The sequence below is a fragment of the Ananas comosus genome, linkage group 1, assembly GCF_001540865.1.
Source record: "Ananas comosus cultivar F153 linkage group 1, ASM154086v1, whole genome shotgun sequence".
In the NCBI taxonomy this organism is placed as follows: Eukaryota; Viridiplantae; Streptophyta; class Magnoliopsida; order Poales; family Bromeliaceae; genus Ananas; species Ananas comosus.
This window is the reverse complement of record NC_033621.1, coordinates 15,875,808-15,895,430: the sequence shown is the minus strand read 5'-3', so window position 1 is coordinate 15,895,430 and position 19,623 is coordinate 15,875,808. Positions and strand designations below refer to the sequence as shown.

At 42.5% G+C, this 19,623-nt stretch overlaps 1 protein-coding gene across 1 annotated transcript in view; it reads right to left on the bottom strand.

Annotated features, from left to right (window-relative positions):
* Positions 1-18,003, bottom strand: part of LOC109715885 (sorting nexin 1) — a 51,786-nt gene extending 33,783 nt beyond the window's left edge. Inside the window, exons 1-5 of the mRNA XM_020241107.1 lie at positions 17,847-18,003; positions 17,574-17,711; positions 13,201-13,336; positions 12,795-12,928; positions 12,579-12,653 (exon numbers count right to left, since the gene is read on the bottom strand). Of these exons, the coding sequence (XP_020096696.1) occupies positions 12,579-12,653; positions 12,795-12,928; positions 13,201-13,336; positions 17,574-17,711; positions 17,847-17,858 (495 nt within the window). The 5' untranslated portion in view covers positions 17,859-18,003. The remainder of the gene's footprint in view (positions 1-12,578; positions 12,654-12,794; positions 12,929-13,200; positions 13,337-17,573; positions 17,712-17,846) is intronic.

The window sequence follows — 19,623 nt, the reverse complement described above, 5'->3', positions numbered from 1 at the left end:
ACTTAGAATAATTCTATGGCAGCCCGGTCGCTGGCCCAAATCTGCTAGCTAATTCGGGTTGAAAATGGGTTGAATCGGATTGTCAAGGAGACCCAAACCGGCTGTAGGAAAATCAAGGGTTGCAAAACTGCCATGAGTTATGGTGCGACTCTTGAAATTTTGGCTATTATGAGAGCTCATTACTATGAGATAGTGGGTGAGTTATGTGGCTAGGTTTAATGAATCATTTAGCCTATAAATAGTGGGGTTGGCTAAGGCCAAAACACACAAGAGAGAATGTGTTGTACGCTGTAATCTCTTTTTCTAAGTAGTGTAGTACTTAATTTTTTGAGAGAACCTCTACCTCTTTCTCTTGTTTCATTCCGTTTGCAACTTAGTCGCAAGACGCGAAGGTCCGGGCTAGCAACAGGGACGAAGGCTTGTCCATCTTCAAGAAGGAAAGGTGGGCGCCGCACGGACGTTACGAACAAAAACGCTAAGTCCATGACAGTTGGTATCAGAGCCAGTTCGAGCAAGGAACCATGTCGTCATCCGATGCGGGAATTGTCGATGTTGGGGGTGAACCTCCAAAGCAGCCCTCCAAGCGAAGCAAGAGCAGAGCCACTCGAATCACGAGGGATTCTGCTTCCTTGGAGGACCGCCTTGCGCTGTTGGAGGACATCATAGCAAAAATGGGTTAAATGTACACCAAAATGGCTGATACCTTTAACTCATTTAACCAAGATGTTCACAGCATAGAGAAAAGCGTCACTACTGCCATGACGACCTTTCGAAGCGAACACGAAAAGCTCCAAGGCAACATGACTCGTCGTGACGAGGAGCGAAAGAAACTAATCGAGGAGCTTGTAGCTCGAGTCGACGAGGTCCAGGACCTCAAGACGAGAGTAACGATCCTTGAGAAAGCGATGGCGCGTGGCCATGAACCCCAAAGAGAGTCCGCTTCGAAGGTACGTGTCCTTGAGCCTCAAAATTTCAGGGGTACCCGCGATGAAAAGGAGATCGACAATTTTTTGTGGCACATGGAGCGCTACTTCAAGGCGTTGCGGCTGGACGATGAGGAGAAAGTCCAGGCTGCGTCTATGTACCTTGCTGACGACATGATGCTGTGGTGGCGTCGGCGTTCTGTAGAGGCCGAGAAGGACCAATGCAGCTTGAAGACGTGGGAGGACTTTGTGCGCGAGCTCAAGGCGCAGTTCTACCCCAAGCACGTCGACTACCTTGCGAGGAAGCAACTTCGACGGCTCAAACACACAGGAACGCTCAAGGAGTATGTTAAAGAATACTCCAAGTTGATGCTATCCATCACTAACATGGTGGATGAAGATCGCTTATTCTTCTTCCTCGACGGGCTCCAACCTTGGGCGAACAAGGACCTTGTGGGGCGCGACGTCAAGGACGTGGCCTCCGCAATTGCCTTGGCGGAAAAACTACCAGAGTGCGAGCGGGCGGATTCAACTTGCAGTAAGGCACCCACAGTGAGCAAGGCTAAAGGTGTAGGAGACCGTCGCAACCAGAAGGAGCGCAGGGGCCGCAAGAGGGGTCCTGTGCCGCCGCCGAAGTAATTGACGTGCTACGTTTGCAGCGAGAACCATTGGGCGAGGGATGCCCAAAGAAAAAGCAGGTGAATGCAGTCCAGACCGAGCAAGGCGAGGGCAATGCAGAACCAACGAAGATGGGCAAGCTCAGGCTCGTCAATGCGGTTCAGAGGCTGGCAAGCAGCAGCAAGCCACACGAGCATTGGTGGACACAGGAGCCACTCACAACTTTGTTGCCGAAGTGGAGGCCAAACGAATAGGCCTTCCACTTGAGAAGGATGCTAGCAGGATCAAGGCCGTCAACTCTGAGACGCAACCTGTTGCGGGCGTGGCTAGGGGCGTGGCCATTGCGGTGGGACCATGGAGAGGCACCGCAAACTTCACCGTTATACCCATCAACGACTTCCAAGTCATACTAGGTATGGACTTCTTGGCTTCGTCGAAGGCGGTTCCGATGCCACACCTTGGGGCCTTAAGCATCATGGACGAGGCAGCCCCATGCAAGGTCCTAGCCAGCCAGGAGAAAACGGTAAGCACCCAAACCCTCTCTGCATTGCAGTTGCGAAGAGGTGTGAACCGTGGCTAGATGACTTACCTTGCGGCCATCCGCGAGGTGAGCGACAAGGGCCTCGAGGAGGAGGGCCTTCCTGCGGAGATTAAGGCGGTCTTGGCAGATTTCCAGGATGTCATGCCGAAGGAGCTGCCAAAGCAACTTCTACCCAGGCAGGAGGTGGATCATGCTATTGAGCTCGAGCCAGGAGCCAAATCGCCAGCGAAAGCGCCATATAGAATGGCCCCGCCAGAGCTCGAGGAGCTGCAAAAGCAGTTGAAGGAAATCCTCGATGCGGGCTTCATTCGACCATCGGAAGCACCTTACGGAGCACCAGTTTTGTTCCAGCGGAAGAGCGACGGAAGCCTGCGGCTTTGTATCGATTACAAAGCGCTCAACAAGGTAACGATCAAAAACAAGTACCCTATTCCTTTGGTTGCAGATCTTTTCGACCAATTGGGCGAAGCGAAGTACTTCACCAAACTCGACCTTCGCTCTGGGTACTATCAAGTGCGGATTGCGGAAGGAGACGAGAAGAAGACCACGTGTGACGAAGTACGGGGCCTATGAGTTCCTTCTCATGCCGTTCGGCTTGACGAATGCACCAGCGACCTTCTGCACACTCATGAACAAGCTGTTCTATCCCTATCTCGATCGCTTTGTGGTAGTGTACCTCGACGACATCGTGGTATACAGCAACACCTTGGAGGAGCACATCGAGCACTTGCGAACCGTCTTCCAAGTGCTGCGGGAGAACCAGTTGTTCGTCAAGAAGGAGAAGTGCATATTCGCGAAAGAAGAAGTGCACTTCCTTGGCCACTGGAGAGGCCAGGGCCTTATTCGCATAGACCAGTGGAAGGTGCGAGCCATCTGCGAATAGGAGACCCCAACGACGGTGTCCAGGTTGCGATCTTTCCTTGGGCTCGTCAACTACTACCGCCATTTCATTGCCGGCTACTCTGCGAGAGCAGCCCCGTTGATGGATCTGCTGAAGAAAAACCACTCGTGGGTTTGAACGTCTCAATGTGCGAAGGCATTCGAGGACCTAAAGCGAGCGGTGACGGAGGATCCAGTGCTGCGACTACTCGACTGTAGCCGCACCTTTGAGGTACATACTGATGCCTCTGACTTTGCAATTGGCGGTGTCCTCGTGCAGGATGGGCACCCCATCGCCTATGAGAGCCGCAAGCTCAACGACACCGAGCGGCGTTACACCGTCCAGGAGAAGGAAATGACCGTTGTGGTGCATTGCTTGCGAACTTGGTGACACTATTTGCTTGGGAGCAAGTTTGTGGTGCGCACCGACAATGTTGCCACGAGCTACTTCCAATCGCAAAAGAAGTTGTCACCTAAGCAGGCGAGATGGCAGGATTTCTTGGCGGAGTTCGACATGGAGATGCAATACAAGCCCGGGAAGGAAAACCGCGTGGCTGATGCTCTCAGCCGCAAGGCTGAACTTGCAGTCGTGTGGCAGCTTAACCGGATGCTCCGCGATCGACTTCGTTCAGGAATTGATGAGGACCCTATCGCTCAAAATCTGGTGCAGCTTGTCAAGGAGAGCAAAACGCGAAAGTTTTGGCTGAGCGACGGGCTGCTCCTCACCAAGGGGCGACAGGTGTACGTGCCCAAGTGGGGCAACCTTCGCCGCGAGCTCATCAAGGAGTGCCATGACTCCAAGTGGGCAGGCCACCCAGGTCAAAAGCGGACCGTGGCGTTTGCTCGAGGCCACCTACTTTTGGCCGCGGATGCACGAGGACTGGCCTATGTGTGAACTTGCTTGGTGTGTCAACAAGACAAAATTGAGCACCAGCGACCTGGCGGACTCCACGAGCCTTTACTTGTGCCCAGCGGTCCGTAGGAGAGCATTTCTATTAACTTCATCTCTGTCTGGCCAAAGGTGGGGGAGCTTGGGTCCATTCTGGTGGTAGTTGATCGTTTTTCCAAGTACGGGACCTTCATTGCTACACCGGCCAATTGCACGGCTGAAGAAGCGACACGCCTCTTCTTCAGCCACATCGTCAAGCTTTAGGGGATTCCCACGAGCATCGTGAGCAACCGCAACCCCAGGTTCACTGGCAAGTTTTGGACCGAGGTGTTCAAAATCTTGGGGTCGGAGTTGCTCTTCTCCACCAGTTGGCATCCACAGACCGACGGGCAAACGGAGCGGGTGAACGCTCTGTTGGAGGAGTACTTGCGGCACTATATGAGTGCCAACCAGAAAGATTGGGTGCATCACCTCGATATCGCCCAGTTTGTCTACAACTTGCGGCGCAGCGAGTCTACAGGGTGCAACCCCTTCGAGTTGGCGATCGGGCAGTAACCACTTGCCCCTCATACGGCTACTGTGGGAGAGCAGTTCCGCAGCCCAGTTGCTCTTCGGTTTACTATTAACTAGCAGGAAAAAGGTGAAATTGCAAGGGCGAACTTGGAGAAAGCAGCACGACGGATGAAGAAGTGGCCTGACGAGAAACGGCAGGCTCGGGAGTTTGTCGAGGGTGACCGCGTGTTGGTCAAGCTTCAGCCGTAGAAGTTCAAAGCCTTGCGGAAGGTGCACAAGGGACTGCAGCGCAAGTACGAAGGCCCATTTACCGTCGTCAAGCGTGTGGGCAAGGGAGCCTACAAGCTGCAGCTGCATGCGAACCTCAAGATCCACCGTCTTTCATGACAGCAGGTTGAAGCTGTACAACGAAGATGCGGAGGATCGGAGCCGAGGTGTGTCGCAGCGAGCTCTTGCGACCATGGTGACGTCGTTCGACAAGCAAGCAGAGTCCATCCTGGACACTTGACTCATTCGGCGATGTGGAGTTCCGCCGAATCCTGAGTACTTGAAGTGGAAGAATCTCCCCTACAGCGAGGCTAATTGGGAGAAAGCGGATACACTTTGGCAGTACCAAGCGCTCATCGACAAGTTTTAGAGGCAGCGCGCGACGAGGACGCCTGCGCATTAGGTGGAGGAGGGTGTCAAGGACTCAAAATAATTCTATGACAGCCCGGTCCCTGGCCCAAATCTGCTAGCTAATTCAGGTTGAAAACGGGTTGAATTGGGTTGTCAATGACACCCAAACCCAACCCGCTGTGAAAAAATCAAAGGTTGCAAAACTGCCATGAGTTATGGTGTGACTCTTGGGCTTTTGACTATTATGAGGGCTCATTACTATGAAATAGTGGGTGAGTTATGTGGCTAGGTTCAATGTATCATTTAGCCTATAAATAGTGGGTTGGCTAAGGCCAAAACACACAAGAGAGAATGTGTTGTATGCTGTAATCTCTTTTTCTAAGTAGTATAGTACTTGGTTTTTTGAGAGAACCTCTGCCTCTTTCTCTTGTTTCATTCCCTTTGCATACTTAGTCGTAGGACGCGAAGGTCCGGGCTAGCAATAGGGACAAAGGCTTGTCATCTTCAAGCAAGAAAGGTGGGCACCGCACGGACTTTGCGAACAAAAACGCTAAGTTCGTAACAAGTGGCTCTAGTGGGTACAACCTCCAACTCTAGACAACGGAACTTCTCCAGCAAGCAGTCTTGCTTAGTAATTATAAAGGACAACTCAGCTAATAACTGTTTCCAGCTCAAGGCGTACACCACTACGTTTGCCTTTTCCGGATGATACTAGATAGAGAGGTCGTAGTCCTTTAAGAGCTCGAGCCACCGCCTTTGCCTGAGGTTCAGCTCCTAGATGGAAAGGTACTTTAGGCTCTGGTGGTCCGTGAACACCTCGTAGTGGGCCCCATCGAGATAGTGCCTCTATAGCATAAAGGCGAACACCACTGACGCGAGCTTGAAATCATGTGTCAGGTAGTTCCTTTCGTAGTCTTTCAGTTGTGTGACATGTAAGCCATAACCTGGTCCTGCTGTATGAACACGCACCCCAAACCCTATCCGTGAGGAATCACAATAGACCACGAAATCTTCACCAGTTCATGGCAAAGCTAGGATAGGGGCGCAGGTCAGCGAGAAATTGGCCTTGGGACCTGATATTTTGCAAGATGCAGAAGAAAAGGCCCATTTGGTGCGTCAATGATTATTGATGGCGCAAGCCCGTCAAAAAAGTTATACAGACAAGCGTCAACGAGATTTAGAATTCACAGTGGGCGACCGCGTCTTCTTGATGGTGTCACCCATGAGATAGGTGAAGCGATTTGGAGTTCGGAGCAAGCTGAGTCCCCGATATATCGGACCGTATAAGATTTTGAAGCTTAAGGGGCCTTTGGCATATCGACTAGCACTGCCACCGAAGATTACGAGAGTCCACAATGTCTTCCATGTTTCCATACTCCGCAAGTATAAACATGATCCAACTCATGTCTTTCAATATGAGCTGCTTGAGCTTCAAGGGAACATGTCATATGAAGAGTTTCCGATATGCATTCTTGATTATGGAGTAAAAGAACTACAGAACCGCACCAATGGACCAACCAGGATGAATGTGTGGCTACCTGGTAGTTGGAAAGCTCGGTGAAGGAGTGTTTCCCTCACCTTTTCATTAATTCGAGTCGAGCTATGGTTCGAGTTTTGCGAACGAAACTCCTTTTAAAGAAGGAGGGATGTGGTGTACCAAATTTCGATATCGTATATACTAAACTTTGGCCAACTTGGGTGAAGGACAATTAGATATGATTTAGACATGTTTGGAAATGAGTTTCGAGGGTTTCGAAATGATTAGAAATGAATTAGAGCTTTAAGGAGCGAAAATGAAAATTTTTTAAAATTTCATTTCTAAGCTGCTGGACTTTATGGGTATGAACCTTGACTTGAGGATCCGGACCTTGATACAAATCAAAGTATCAAAGTCTAGACTTTGATGGAGGATCAGGACCCTAGCTGCGAAAATTCTGAAACTTCTTACGGGGTCCGGACCTTGCTTCCGGATCCGGACCCTCCGCTCGCAGAATGTATATTTTGGGGGTATTTTATAATTTCAGATGAACCCATTTAAAAGGGACCTCAGCCCCTTTCCTCCCCTATTTGTGAGAAGACAAGAACACCCTCTCTCACTATCTTCTCCTATTCCTCTTTCTAGACACTTCTCCAACACTTGGAGAAATGAGGGATTGATCTTGGAGAAGGCTTTAGAATTGACAAGTAAGCTTCCTGGAGCAAGAAGAAGCTTGGGTTAGAGGTGAGTTCTTAGTGTTGGGAGTTAAGAGTTTTGGATTTTGATCATGAATTTGGGGTTTTAGCAAACCCTAAGCAAATCTAGACCACAAATGATGGAGATTTGCCATGAGATTTGGGGGTTTTGCTATTATTTTGGAAACCCTAGGTTAAAAAATGGTTTTTGTATTGGATGAGTTTAAAAATTATTTCTCTTTAAAACCTTAATTGGAGGGTAGGAAATAATATGGGGCAACTTAATTTCAAGAACTTTGTTTGAGTTCGAAAATGATAACGAACCATTTTTCTAGTGTTAGGGCAAGAAAGCTTGGAGTAAAAGCTTGTAGCCCAAGGGAAGACCTAATTGCAAGTGACTACAAACAATTAGGTGCATTTTGAGGTGGATTGCATTGCACCGAAGTGACTTGGTCACCTCTTATGTCTAAAGACTTAATAGCTAAAACAAGTGATTTATTGTCGCATGATAGTTTAAATGTTAGATATGCATGTTAGAGGCATATGCTACTTAAAATGAGAAACTTTACTACCTATGCGGTATGAGTAAAAATGCATGCATGCGATAAATGTATATCAAAATGCTATTTTAATTTCACAATGCATGCATGGCTTCATTACATTCCTACTGTATGAATAAAAATGTAGGCCGGCATTCTCTAGGGATGGTAGAGAACTCAACATGTGAACATAGACGCAACAATAGGAGCCCCACAATTTCGACGCGAAGCAGCAGGAGGGGAAGCAGCACTCTGAGCCGACCTACCGCCCCTAGGGCAATTATGGCGCAAACATAATACTTTCTCAACTCTAAATTTATTTTAATTTTTGTTATTTAGTACATACTTTCATAACTTCTAATTATTTTAGATGAATTTTTATTTAATTAAAAAGATTATATTAAAGTTAATAGCTCGGTCAACTAATAATAATCAATCATCACAATTGTTTTTAGTAAAAATTAAGAAATTAAATTATTAATTGACTTACTATTAGATTTAGTAAATTTCAAAGTTATTTGAGTGAAATAATATAAATAAAATAATAAAAAGTTAAGTATAAATAAAAAAAGGTAATATTTTTTTTACACTAACAATTTAGTCAATATATTTTCTCATCAAAATTTTGATTAGGTATATTTTATATACTTGCTAAAATTTTAATTTGTATGTATTTTGGCCCCCCTCGTAATCAAGTCCTAGCTTTGTCACTGACCACACCGGAAGCAGTGATCCTGTCACTAAAGGCATGTATTCACCGGGTGCTCGTACCCCTCTCCACAGATGACGCAAGGTCGATCACCTTACCGGCAGCTGTCTGAAGGCGTACTCCTAGCTAACCGCTAGGTGCGACAGTGCTTGGGTGGCCTCTTACTAGAGGAAGAACCACTCGCATATTTGGAATGAGGACGCTTCTTGTCTCTATTTTTCTCTATCAATTCTCACTCGGCTTGTGCCTCGTCTATGTCGTTCTGAATCATATAGGCCCGATCTAGGCACTTGTTGAAGGTCAAGGCGTCATAGGACGGAATCAGTCTCCAGATGCTATGCTTCAAGCCCCTGCAAACAACCTCGCCTTATGATACTCATTGCAGACCACAAAAGGGATCAGTTCGATGACGAGAAAGAAGTCCTACTCATACTCTGCCACGGTACCGTTGCCCTGCCTGAGCCGCTCAAGTTCCCGCTCTAGGCTCTGCTTGTTACTTTTTTTAAAGAAGCGGCCGTAAAGAAGCTCCCTGAACTCCTCCCAGGATGGATATGCTGTGACGTATTGCTTTTTCGGAAGCTGCAGCCACCAATTATAAGCCTCGACCTCTAGGAAATGGATGGCCAGAGAAATCTTCTCCTATTCCTCGATATACAGATCTCAGAATAACTTCTCCATCTGTATGACCCATTTCTCGACAGCCCACGGATCATCGCCTCTACCAGAAAACTTCAACAGATCAAATTTCTTGAACTGATACGAGCCGGCTCCGCTGCCAGAGGGTTATCACCCCCAGCAAAAGTAGTCATCGTGGTCATGGTAGCATCCGTAGCTGCAACATGGCAACAAGTATTGTCTCAATAGAGGTATCGTGACCTGCGTAAGGGGTAGGTCCTGAGCGGCAGCAGCTACCACTTGCTGCTACATAAACTACTGTACTAACCCCGTGAGGGCTGCCACCTGGCCCGTCAGACCTACCACCTGGGCCTTAAGCTGCTGGGTGCGAGTATCGCCCAGCTATTCGATGCCCGACTGGTCACCACCACTCATGCCAGCAAATGCATGCATCTGCACACCGCTAGATGGTTTTGCATCTGTATATCAACACAGAGTCACAGTTAAGTAAAATAAGCCGATTCGACTCAACTCATCGGGACTCGAGCCCAACATACCCTGCACTTGCGTGCCTATACACCCTCAATTTTCCTATGGGTCAGCCTAACTTGTAGTTTAATTAAAGACCTGTGAATGAATTTGTGGTTGTAACTTCTCTAATACCATATTAATCTGTCACACCCCAGGGCCTCTTGATAAACCCTTTCGAAAAAATGGCCAGTTTGGAAACAAATCAACGGAAAGTGCCCATTTTTTTTAAATATAACCTTGCCCAATGAACGGAACAGACTCGCCACAAACACAGGAATTCCGCTACCCACTCAGACAAAGTCTGCCCGTTATTTGCACGGTGCAACACCGATTACATCATCCACAGCACACAATATTACTCATACAAATCAGCAAAGGTAGAGTTAATGTAATGCAAAGTCTAGTAGTGTAGTGCTCATCATGTAATGTGTGAAATCAATAAAAAGAGAGTAAATAAAGAACATCACCGAGTTAGCACCACTGTATCGACTTCGGATTGAAACACACCTGTAACAGTCGAAGCACCTAACACCCAAAGAGCATCAATCGTCAACCAGACCTACGAGAGATCCACAAGTCAAGGCCTAACTCTAGGCGACTCGAAAACACCAATTTCATAATCCCGAAACCACCGAAAGTTTCAAAAAATTCACTAGAACACTTCCGAACTCACTTAAGTACCTCGGAAGTTACCGATTTACATCGTAAACGAACAACTGACCCGAAATGCACCCATTTAAGTGTTCGGACAGCAAGTGCACACTATTGTGTTATAAAATAACTTTAACAAAAATAATGTTGTTCCGGATTCCCAAAAATGTCATTCCAGGGATATGCCGTTTTTGGCACTGAAACCCTCCACCGCTCATCCGCTATCTCCGAACATCCGAGACAGCGAGAGCAATCAGCCAACAAAGCTCAGCGAGAATCCTGGAGCATTCACATTAATAAAAAGCGAAACCTATATCGAAAATCGCGTTCTGCAGGCGGTTTTACCGAAAAACGCACCAGAATCCAAATCTTACCTCGCGAGGGCCACCGAACTTTGGACAACCAATCCAAAGATCACAAACAATGATCTCACGTTGCTCGAGGCAGTTCACGAGGCTCAAGTTGCATAAAAGCCCTAGTTATATACTATTTGCAATTTTATATAGAAATGAGGAAAGTTGACCTGTTACCGAACACCTCGAGGTTTCGACTTCCGAGAGAAATCAGTAGTACCGGCTGATAGGTCTCGATGCGCCAAAGCTCATGTTCGTTGTCCGAAGCACGTCGAGGCTACTTGAAATCTAGTTTAGAAGGGCTCCAGGAGCGACAATGCCAAAACTATCAACCAGGGCTTCTTCGACAGAGCCAAAGTTGAGCACGAGTGTCCATAACACCCCAGGATGTCCCGTTCACCTTTCGGAGAGTCGATAGCCACCTAGATGATCGAAACAAAGAAGCCCAACCAAAGAAACCCTAGATCGAGCTCGATCTAGAGTAGCGAACCCTCCAACAAGATTCCGACGGCCAAGGAACTCGAGCGTCGACAAGACGGAGGCGTGGCCAATAGGGGACGACAGGCGGCGTCGATGGCAGGCGGCGAGAGTAGCGGTGTCGCTGTTCAAGAAGTCACGGCCGAAAACAAAAAGGCTTGGGTTCAAGTCGAGGATTCCGGCAAAAAGGCTGCCCGCAGATGTCGAGGCGGCACAGGTGGACTCCTTGGGCCTACCTGAGTCCGACGGTGATGGTGGGAGGCACCGCACAAGACCTGCAGCCTGAGCCTTTAAAGATCGAGCCCGAGGCTCGATCTTCAAGAGCGACGGCACACAGCAGCGCACAGAGCTACCGAGGTGGTGTCACCGGAACCCCGAGAGGTTGATAGCGTGGGTTCGAGGCAACACCGACCGAAGTAAATGGGGTTCGGGTGAGATCAACTTGAGAGGGAAGAGAGAGAAAGGTTTGGTAGGTGTCCGCCGGTCTCCTGCGGCTAGGGAAGGTAGCCAGCAGTCGAGGATTGGCAACAGCACAGATGTGAGGTCACCTCTTGCAGCTGAGGGCAAAGAGGGAGGTTTAGGGTCGTATTTGGTTTCGAGAAACCCTAGTTGCTCGTGTAGAATTGACCAAATTGAATCAAACCCCCTTCGATCTACAATATTCTTAACTGAGTCCCTCACCACAAGTGAATTTTACATAGAGGCCCCTCCATGTGCGATTTCACGCAAATTGATGCATGAAATATTGGAACTTATACAAAAAACATGAATATTCACATTTAAGCCTGTCTCGTATTTCACGCTCTTTTGTGCAAACAACTTGCTAAAACAAAAAATGGACAATACCAGCACATCCAGCACTGCCGAACCGTCAAGTCTACGTTTCTGTTTCATCAAAAACAGTCGTCGATTCACGAGAAAAGCTTCCCTCCCTTCCAACTCAAGATAAATAGATAGATAGATATACATATATCCATATATATAATTTCAAATTTCAAATTTGAATTTAAACAAATTTCAAGTTCCTGAATCTCAGATATTACACAACAAAAGCAAGATTAGTCATTTATTTACAGGGTTATCTGTGACATTTCAAAATTTTGAGTGGTATATGTAACAATTTCAAAATTTTGAGCAAGTTAACCAAAATGTTAAGTCCATTCACTAGTCTACCACCTTAAAAAAGTCAACATGACATCAATATTATTATAGTTGACATTTGTAGTTTTCTTTAGGTCTAAGTTTTTGTAATGATACTGATGTGACATTCGTCCTTAAAGCTAAACTAATAGGACAGCTAAACTTATAGGACTTCAATCTCACGTGGAACGAACTTCAACGACTAAACTGCTAAATGTGAACCTCTAAAGAAAGAATTCAAATGTAGAAAGAGGCACAAACACAAATACCAAACAAATTAAACTATACATGAGAAGTGAACAAACTAAGAATTTCTAAATCAAGTTTCCAATAGAACTTGATTCAGCTACATGGAAGCTGATATCATCAAAAACAATACACATCATATATGTCAATCTCAAGGGAAGTACCTTAAATATTTGTATCAAATCAGCAGGTTTCTTCTTGAAATAGCCAATCTCAAGAGTTCTTATCCTCTCCATTTTCTGTTATTATAGAATAGGTAATCCAAAGTTAACATAAAAATATATCATCTAAAGGCGTAAAATAGAAAATTCTGAGTCAAAGGCATGATAATAGATGTGTAATAGTATACACTTCATCAACATATGAAACACATACTATACCTCTTCATCTTCTTGCAGAAAGATCTTCAAATCCTCACTTTTCCTAAGCTCAGGGTGTGAAGCTACTCGATTAATAAACATGTCCAAAGCTTGACGCCTCGTCTCAATGAACTCAGCACTAAAGCGGAATTTCTCTGGGCATACGGAATTCAATAAGCCAAGTAACAAGATTGGAAGATTCCAATTAACTTAAAAAACATGGAACAATTATTTAATTTATTTCTTAGAAGTGAATAAACAACCCACAAATATGTCAAAGTCACTTGACTTGTGACTAAAAAAAGGTCAAAACCGCAAAAAGGATTTTGCGCCACACATATGTTCACTATACAAATATTTTAATTAGGTTTGCTCATATATGATTTAGCTATGAAGCTGTAAATGAGAGAAATGCATTTGTTATTACCTACAGTGCTCTTCTCAGGAAGAGGGGGAATAAAAAAGCCTTTGTACTTCTCAGCAAGCCTATCATGTAACCACTCGAAATCACTGTAACGGCGAATAACAATTTTCTCTGAGTCTTCAAATTCAGGTAGATTAGTCTGCAAAAGAGACAGGTTGAAAAGATCAGAAGAGACAAAACCTCAGAAAGTCCTATTTTGCTATAAGACTAAGTGTAACTAGTCTAATAACAGAGAGAAGAGAAAATAGAGAATTTCAAGAAAAACGAGGATAAGAAAGCTCATTAGTCATTACATGGCGGATCTATAAGAAAGAAAAGTAATGAGGAAGAAAATTTTATTTTCTAATTTACGAAGTGGTTGAGAACATCAAAGTTGCAATTTATAGTAGAATTTGTCAAATTGTGTGAAACAACAGTTATTCTCCAATAGTTGAAGCTACGAGAGGACAATGTTTTTAATATACATATTCAGCATTTCCCCTCACGTCTAGGATTGAAACATTTTTATAGGTCCAAAACGTGGACTCGAATTAAATGGCAGGAAATTAAATAATGTTAAAAGCCTGGCAAGACTCAAACTTAGGACCTCTTACTATGATAGTATGATACTATGATAATTTATATGAAACAACTATTATTCTCCAATAGCTTAAACCCTAAACATTTTTATAGGTCCAAAACGTGGACTCGAATTAAATGGTAGAAAATTAAATAATGTTAAAATCCTGGCAAGACTCAAACTTAGAACCTCATACTATGATAGTATGATACTATGTTAATTTATATGAAACAACTATTATTCTCCAATATCTTAAGCTACTAGAGAACGGAGTATTTATATTTATATTCAACAGAACTCAAATAGTAAAAAAGTAGCAATCTACGCATAACCAAGTTGATATTCATTAAGTTTAAAATTTTGAAGAAAAAGCAGAACAATATAAGTACTCTTACTAGTTAACATGATAATCACAACAAAGCACAGCTAAAATTATGCAAACTATGTTTTTGGTTGCCAGATAATAACTGGAGCAGCCGTGCGACAAGATGACATAAGAAAACAATACAGTGAATAAAAGGTTGAACATTTTCCTTTTTAACTATTAGAACAAAGTTATTTTCAGAAAGTTTATGGTTTCCTTGTGGTTTTTTGGACATGAGGTGTATAGGGAGATATTGAGGATCAGGGAGTTTATTCTCAAAGTTGAAGAAATAGAAAATTAAGACTTAAGATAACTTCCTGTTATAAATCTTATCTAAATGAGTTTGCAAAATCGTGAGTTTTTCTATCCTTCCAAGACTAAAGAAGTTTCCGGTCTTGACTTGATTCTATATTATAACATGGACAAACTAGGGTGACAAATGCACTGTGAAAAGCATATCAACAAAAGAAGTGTCTATCCTGTTAGTGAAGCAGAATATTACCAATTGGCTTTACTTTTATGTTTTTCTAGATATTCACTTATAATCAACCCTCTACTGTTTTGAGACCACGACAATATTATAATATCAATGAACTGAAACTTCATATGTAAAAATTTCATTCTGCCAAAGTTGAAATATCAAATATTTCATAATGACTAGCACCAATAATGTTGGTAAAAAAGGTAAAAGTCAAAGGAGGTACATAAATGTGGAGAGGAATTTTTAAAGATAAAATGAATCAAGGAATGCTATTCTTGAGCTTCTATGGTCTTAAATCTATTAGCTGTAAATATTAGATATTAGGAAAAGAGACTCAAACATGATCACTAATAGAATAAGTTATAGTATCAGCTAGTTGACTTATTTCTAAATAGATGAGTAGAGAGGACATGTTTAACTTTTAAGTTGAAAAACAACATAGGAAGAGTGCAAGTGGCTATTCGAAATTAGCTCGGAAGTACTAATAATGGCATGAAGAGGCTAAGAGATAGTTGTCCTATGATTATCTCTAGGACATCGCATCGAACAGAAGTAAGCATGTTATGTTTGGGGGGGGGGGGGGGAAGGTCATCACTAATCAAATCTCCAGTGCGAAGGAGCTTCTTGATGTATCATGAGCAAGGCTTAAAGTGCCGTGGAACGGGGGCGTGCCGTTATGTCCCTGGCACGGTACGGCACAGGCAGGCTTGCGTGCCAACACGTGGCACGCTTGCGTGCCGATAGATACGCGTGACCTCCTACTGGCACGCTTTGGCACGGACTTATTTCAGTTTTTTTGGTTCTAATAAACTCTTATAATGTTATTTTGAAAGATTTAAATAAATAGTTATGAATATTTATTATATATGCCTTACTACACTCATCAATTAATATGCATGTAAGCTTTTCNTTTCTACATTTAAATTTATTGATAACATGAACACTTAAAATAATAACATAAAATTAAAGATAAGATGTAGTCCATATCAACATAAAATAAATATTTTTCGAATGTACGTATAATTAATATAGAAATGACTGCTTAATTCGACATATATCGTCACGCTTGATCATATGACGTATTGTCATCTGCAGATACAAGATTTATTTGACAATATTGATATAAGTATTGCTGGTATTGTGAGAAAGTCATATATTCCAGATATTACATCCATATTTTGTTCTTTTATTCTTTTTAAAAATATCTAATCAAATTTGTTTAGGAGATCGATTTTTGTTCCCTTGATTCACCGAAAGCTTCGCGGTGCGACAATTTTTGACAAAATATTTTGCGAAGAAAAAATGGATGTCTATGGTGAAAGCGGAGGGCTCGACCCCCGCAGTATGGATCAGGTATGTCAATTAAAAATTTGCTATTAATATAGAAGTTAAAAAAAAGGTATCCGCCAAAAAGCAAAAAAAAAATTGAAAAAAAGACAATAAAGTGAAAAAAAAGACAATATAGGTGGCCCGGGAGGGAGGCTCGATACCCCAGAGAACAAAACAAAAAAGAAAAAGCCAAAAAAAAAAAAAAGAGGAAGCAGCGGCACGCGGCACTGTGCCGCGGCACTGTGCCGCATGCCGCTTTGTATCGAGCGGCACGGACCATGTGCCGCGGCACCCGGGGGGGTCCTAGACCCCCTCTGTACCGTGCCCCCTTCTTGGGGGCACGGTACGGCACGCCCCATGCTGTACGGCGCGGGGCGGCACTTTGAACCTTGATCATGAGAACAGATTAAAACATAACAGTAATGGAAAGAAGTTGAGGTGTTATTAAAGACGGAATAAATGAATAGCTTCTGGATGACTCAAAAGAAAAACATAATAGAAAGAAAATGTTGAGGTGATAGTGAAAACAGAGAATAAACCCAATAGGAAGCTATGCAGTGATAGAAGAGCAAATTCTAATGCTATTACGTATAACATAGCAGAAACTGTGCCAAGAGAATTGAAAGAGAGAAAAATTAAGACTTGATAATGAGCTTCATAAGAAGGTGGAAAACTGAGAGAACCAAATAACCAAACACACACATACACACACAAAAGGATCTATAAGTATATGAGAAGTTAAAGGACAAGAATAATATACAATTAAATTATGTTTGCATAACAAGGATAATGAGAAACAAGAAAATATGGAGGTATTATTCTAAGAAATCACATAAAAAGAGCCTCTTAGGAGTTTTGAGGAATTAATATTAGGGTATAGGATCAGAAAATGGTACTTACTCAGCTCCTTAACTCCTTGGGAGCTCACTGGTGAAAGAAGTAATAAAGATGACGAGCGCAGGAAATGCTATCTTACTAGCTAGATGAACTCTAACACAGAAGCGGTGATGAAAAGAATAGTCAGCATGCAAAACAAAGGAAATTCGGAATGATGCCAATACATGATTACAAACAAGATGAATCACGAAGAACTGGCAATTAAAGCAAAGAAAACTATAGGATCGAAAAGGATGCAATTCGTACACAATCAGATCTACTATCTCTTTTGAGGATAAGATACAAAAAAATAATTTAAGGCCGTTCAAAGCGATCATTTAAATACAATGGATCGACTAGCAACGCAGACAATTTAATTCGATTTTAAGTTCCATAAATAAGAATTAAAGAGTTTTAAAAAAAAAAAAAAAAAGAAAGAAAAACCTTCGATGCTCTAATGTAGAAAAAACAATTACAAAACAAGCAACGGAACAGGACGTGGTAAAAAAGAGACATATAAATATCACATTGAAAAGGCTATAGTTTGAGTTCAAGTTGCATAAATAATGAGTTAACTAATATCATAAAATAAACACAATAGCAAATCGAAATTGAATCTTTTTGATACCAACTCAATAGGGGATCACCATTGGCACCAAAACAGTGAAAATGGATCTAGAAGCACACCCTAGAGAAAAATTTACACAAAATTTGGGAAAAGTTCACCCGGGAAAAAAGGGATATATTCTCAGGGAGATCGAAACTACCTTGGTGATGACGCGATAGGAGATGTAGGATTGAACGCTGTTTCCCAGCTTGACGGGATCCGTAACGGAGATGGTGAGAAACGGATTCTCCGAGGGCGATCGGGGGTTCTGCCCCGAAGGCCCGAACGGGCTCCTCTCCTAAACCCAAAAAAAAAAAAAAAAAAAAAAAAAAAAAATAGAAGGAAAAAAATGTAGAAATCCCAGTGTTAAGCCGTAGGGTTTTAGAGCGCGGAGGGAGAGAGGCTGAAGATGATGGCACTCGGAGCAAAATACCGTGGAAATCATGGGCGTTTCTCGCGGTCGCTGTTCCGGCGAAGAGGAGACTCGGACGATTTGCCGGAAGAGAACAGAGGGAGAGAGAGCGAGAGAGACAGAAGAGGGCGGAGCTGTAAATTGCAACTGTCGGACAAAGTGTTCAACGGGATGGGATGAGGCTCTCTTGCAGGGCGTGGAGATGAGCGCGTAGGATTTTGCCACGTGGACTGATGGCCTCAACCGGGCGATGCGATTTTACTCTTTCGTAAAAAACAACTAAAGAAAAAAAATTATAAAATAGTAACTGCTACACTAAAATATAAGAATAAAAATATAAAAAAAAATTAAAAAATTATAAAAATAATAAATTATATTTATAATAGTAGTTCAAATCTGAAATTGCAACTTATTAAATTATCTAATAAATTTTAAAATATCTAATTGTTAAAATTAAAAGTTGATCAATAATATTTTGAATGTTCTAAAATATTTAAATATAAAATTGTTCGCTTATCAGACTATAAATATAGCATTGAAGTTTGATATTAAAATCAAAGTAAAAATGTACAAAACTTTTCTAAACTACGAACTATTTTGAATCAGCTATCCAACCTTTCAAAATTTTATTTTTACTATCTAACCTTCTAAAAGTACGTATAAATTTTAAAATTTTATAATAAGATAGAAAAATTAGATTAGATTAAACAAAAAAAAAATCTGCTTTTCAAAATCAATAGAAAAAATTAAAAATTTTAGAAAAATATTAAAAAAAGGTGGCCCCCACCCCCCAACCCACTCTCCCTGCTCGCCACCACCCCCACACTTCCGCCACGTGTAAAAAATTCATCTTTCATTATATTTAATTTAATAGATTTAAAAGTACATATAAATTTTAAATTTTTATAATAAGAGAGAAAAATTAGATTAGATTAAACAAAAAAAATTCGCCTCTCAAAATCAATAGAAAAGATTAAAATTTAAAAAAGAGTATTAAAAAAGGGTAGCCACCACCCCCCAACCCACTCTCCCCGCTCGCCCCCACCCCCACACTTCCGCCACGTGTAAAAACTCACATTTCATTATATTTAATTAATAGATTTAAAAGTACATATAAATTTTAAATTTTTATAATAAGAGAGAAAAATTAGATTAGATTAAACAAAAAAATTCGCTTCTTAAAATCAATAGAAAAAATTAAAAATTTAAAAAAGAGTCTTAAAAAAGGGTGGCCCCCACCGCCCCAACCCACTCTCCCCGCCTGCCCCCACCCCCACATTTCCGCACGTGTAAAAAACTCACGTTTCATTATATTTAATAGATAATAGATAGATTAGTTTAGGGGTCGCGTGATGCGATGGGCAATGATTATTATAGAGATAGTAAAATTACTTTATCAACGAAAAGGTTAAAAAAATAGAAAGTAGAAGAAAAGATTTAAATAGAAATTACGCTATAAATATGCGAAAAATCAAAAGAGAACTAAATCAATAAGAACTAACTAACTTTCCAGGGCAATTTTCACCGCAACATCGAAGAGAGAGCATAGGATCTAGGAATTTATTGCAATAACTTAACAAATAGCTGTTGACAACTTCTTGTGAAGGAGCAAATAATCTAGAATTTCCCTAGCCATCCAATTAAGTTTAGAGGTAATCACCAATGAATCAGGGATGATCACATCTATAAACTCTTATTAATCCCCTTAATCTTTGTCCACGTGACATGTGTTCCTTAACCCTTACCCGTGGGACCCATCTATCAATCTTGGTTGAACTGGCTTTTCCTCTTCCCTGAC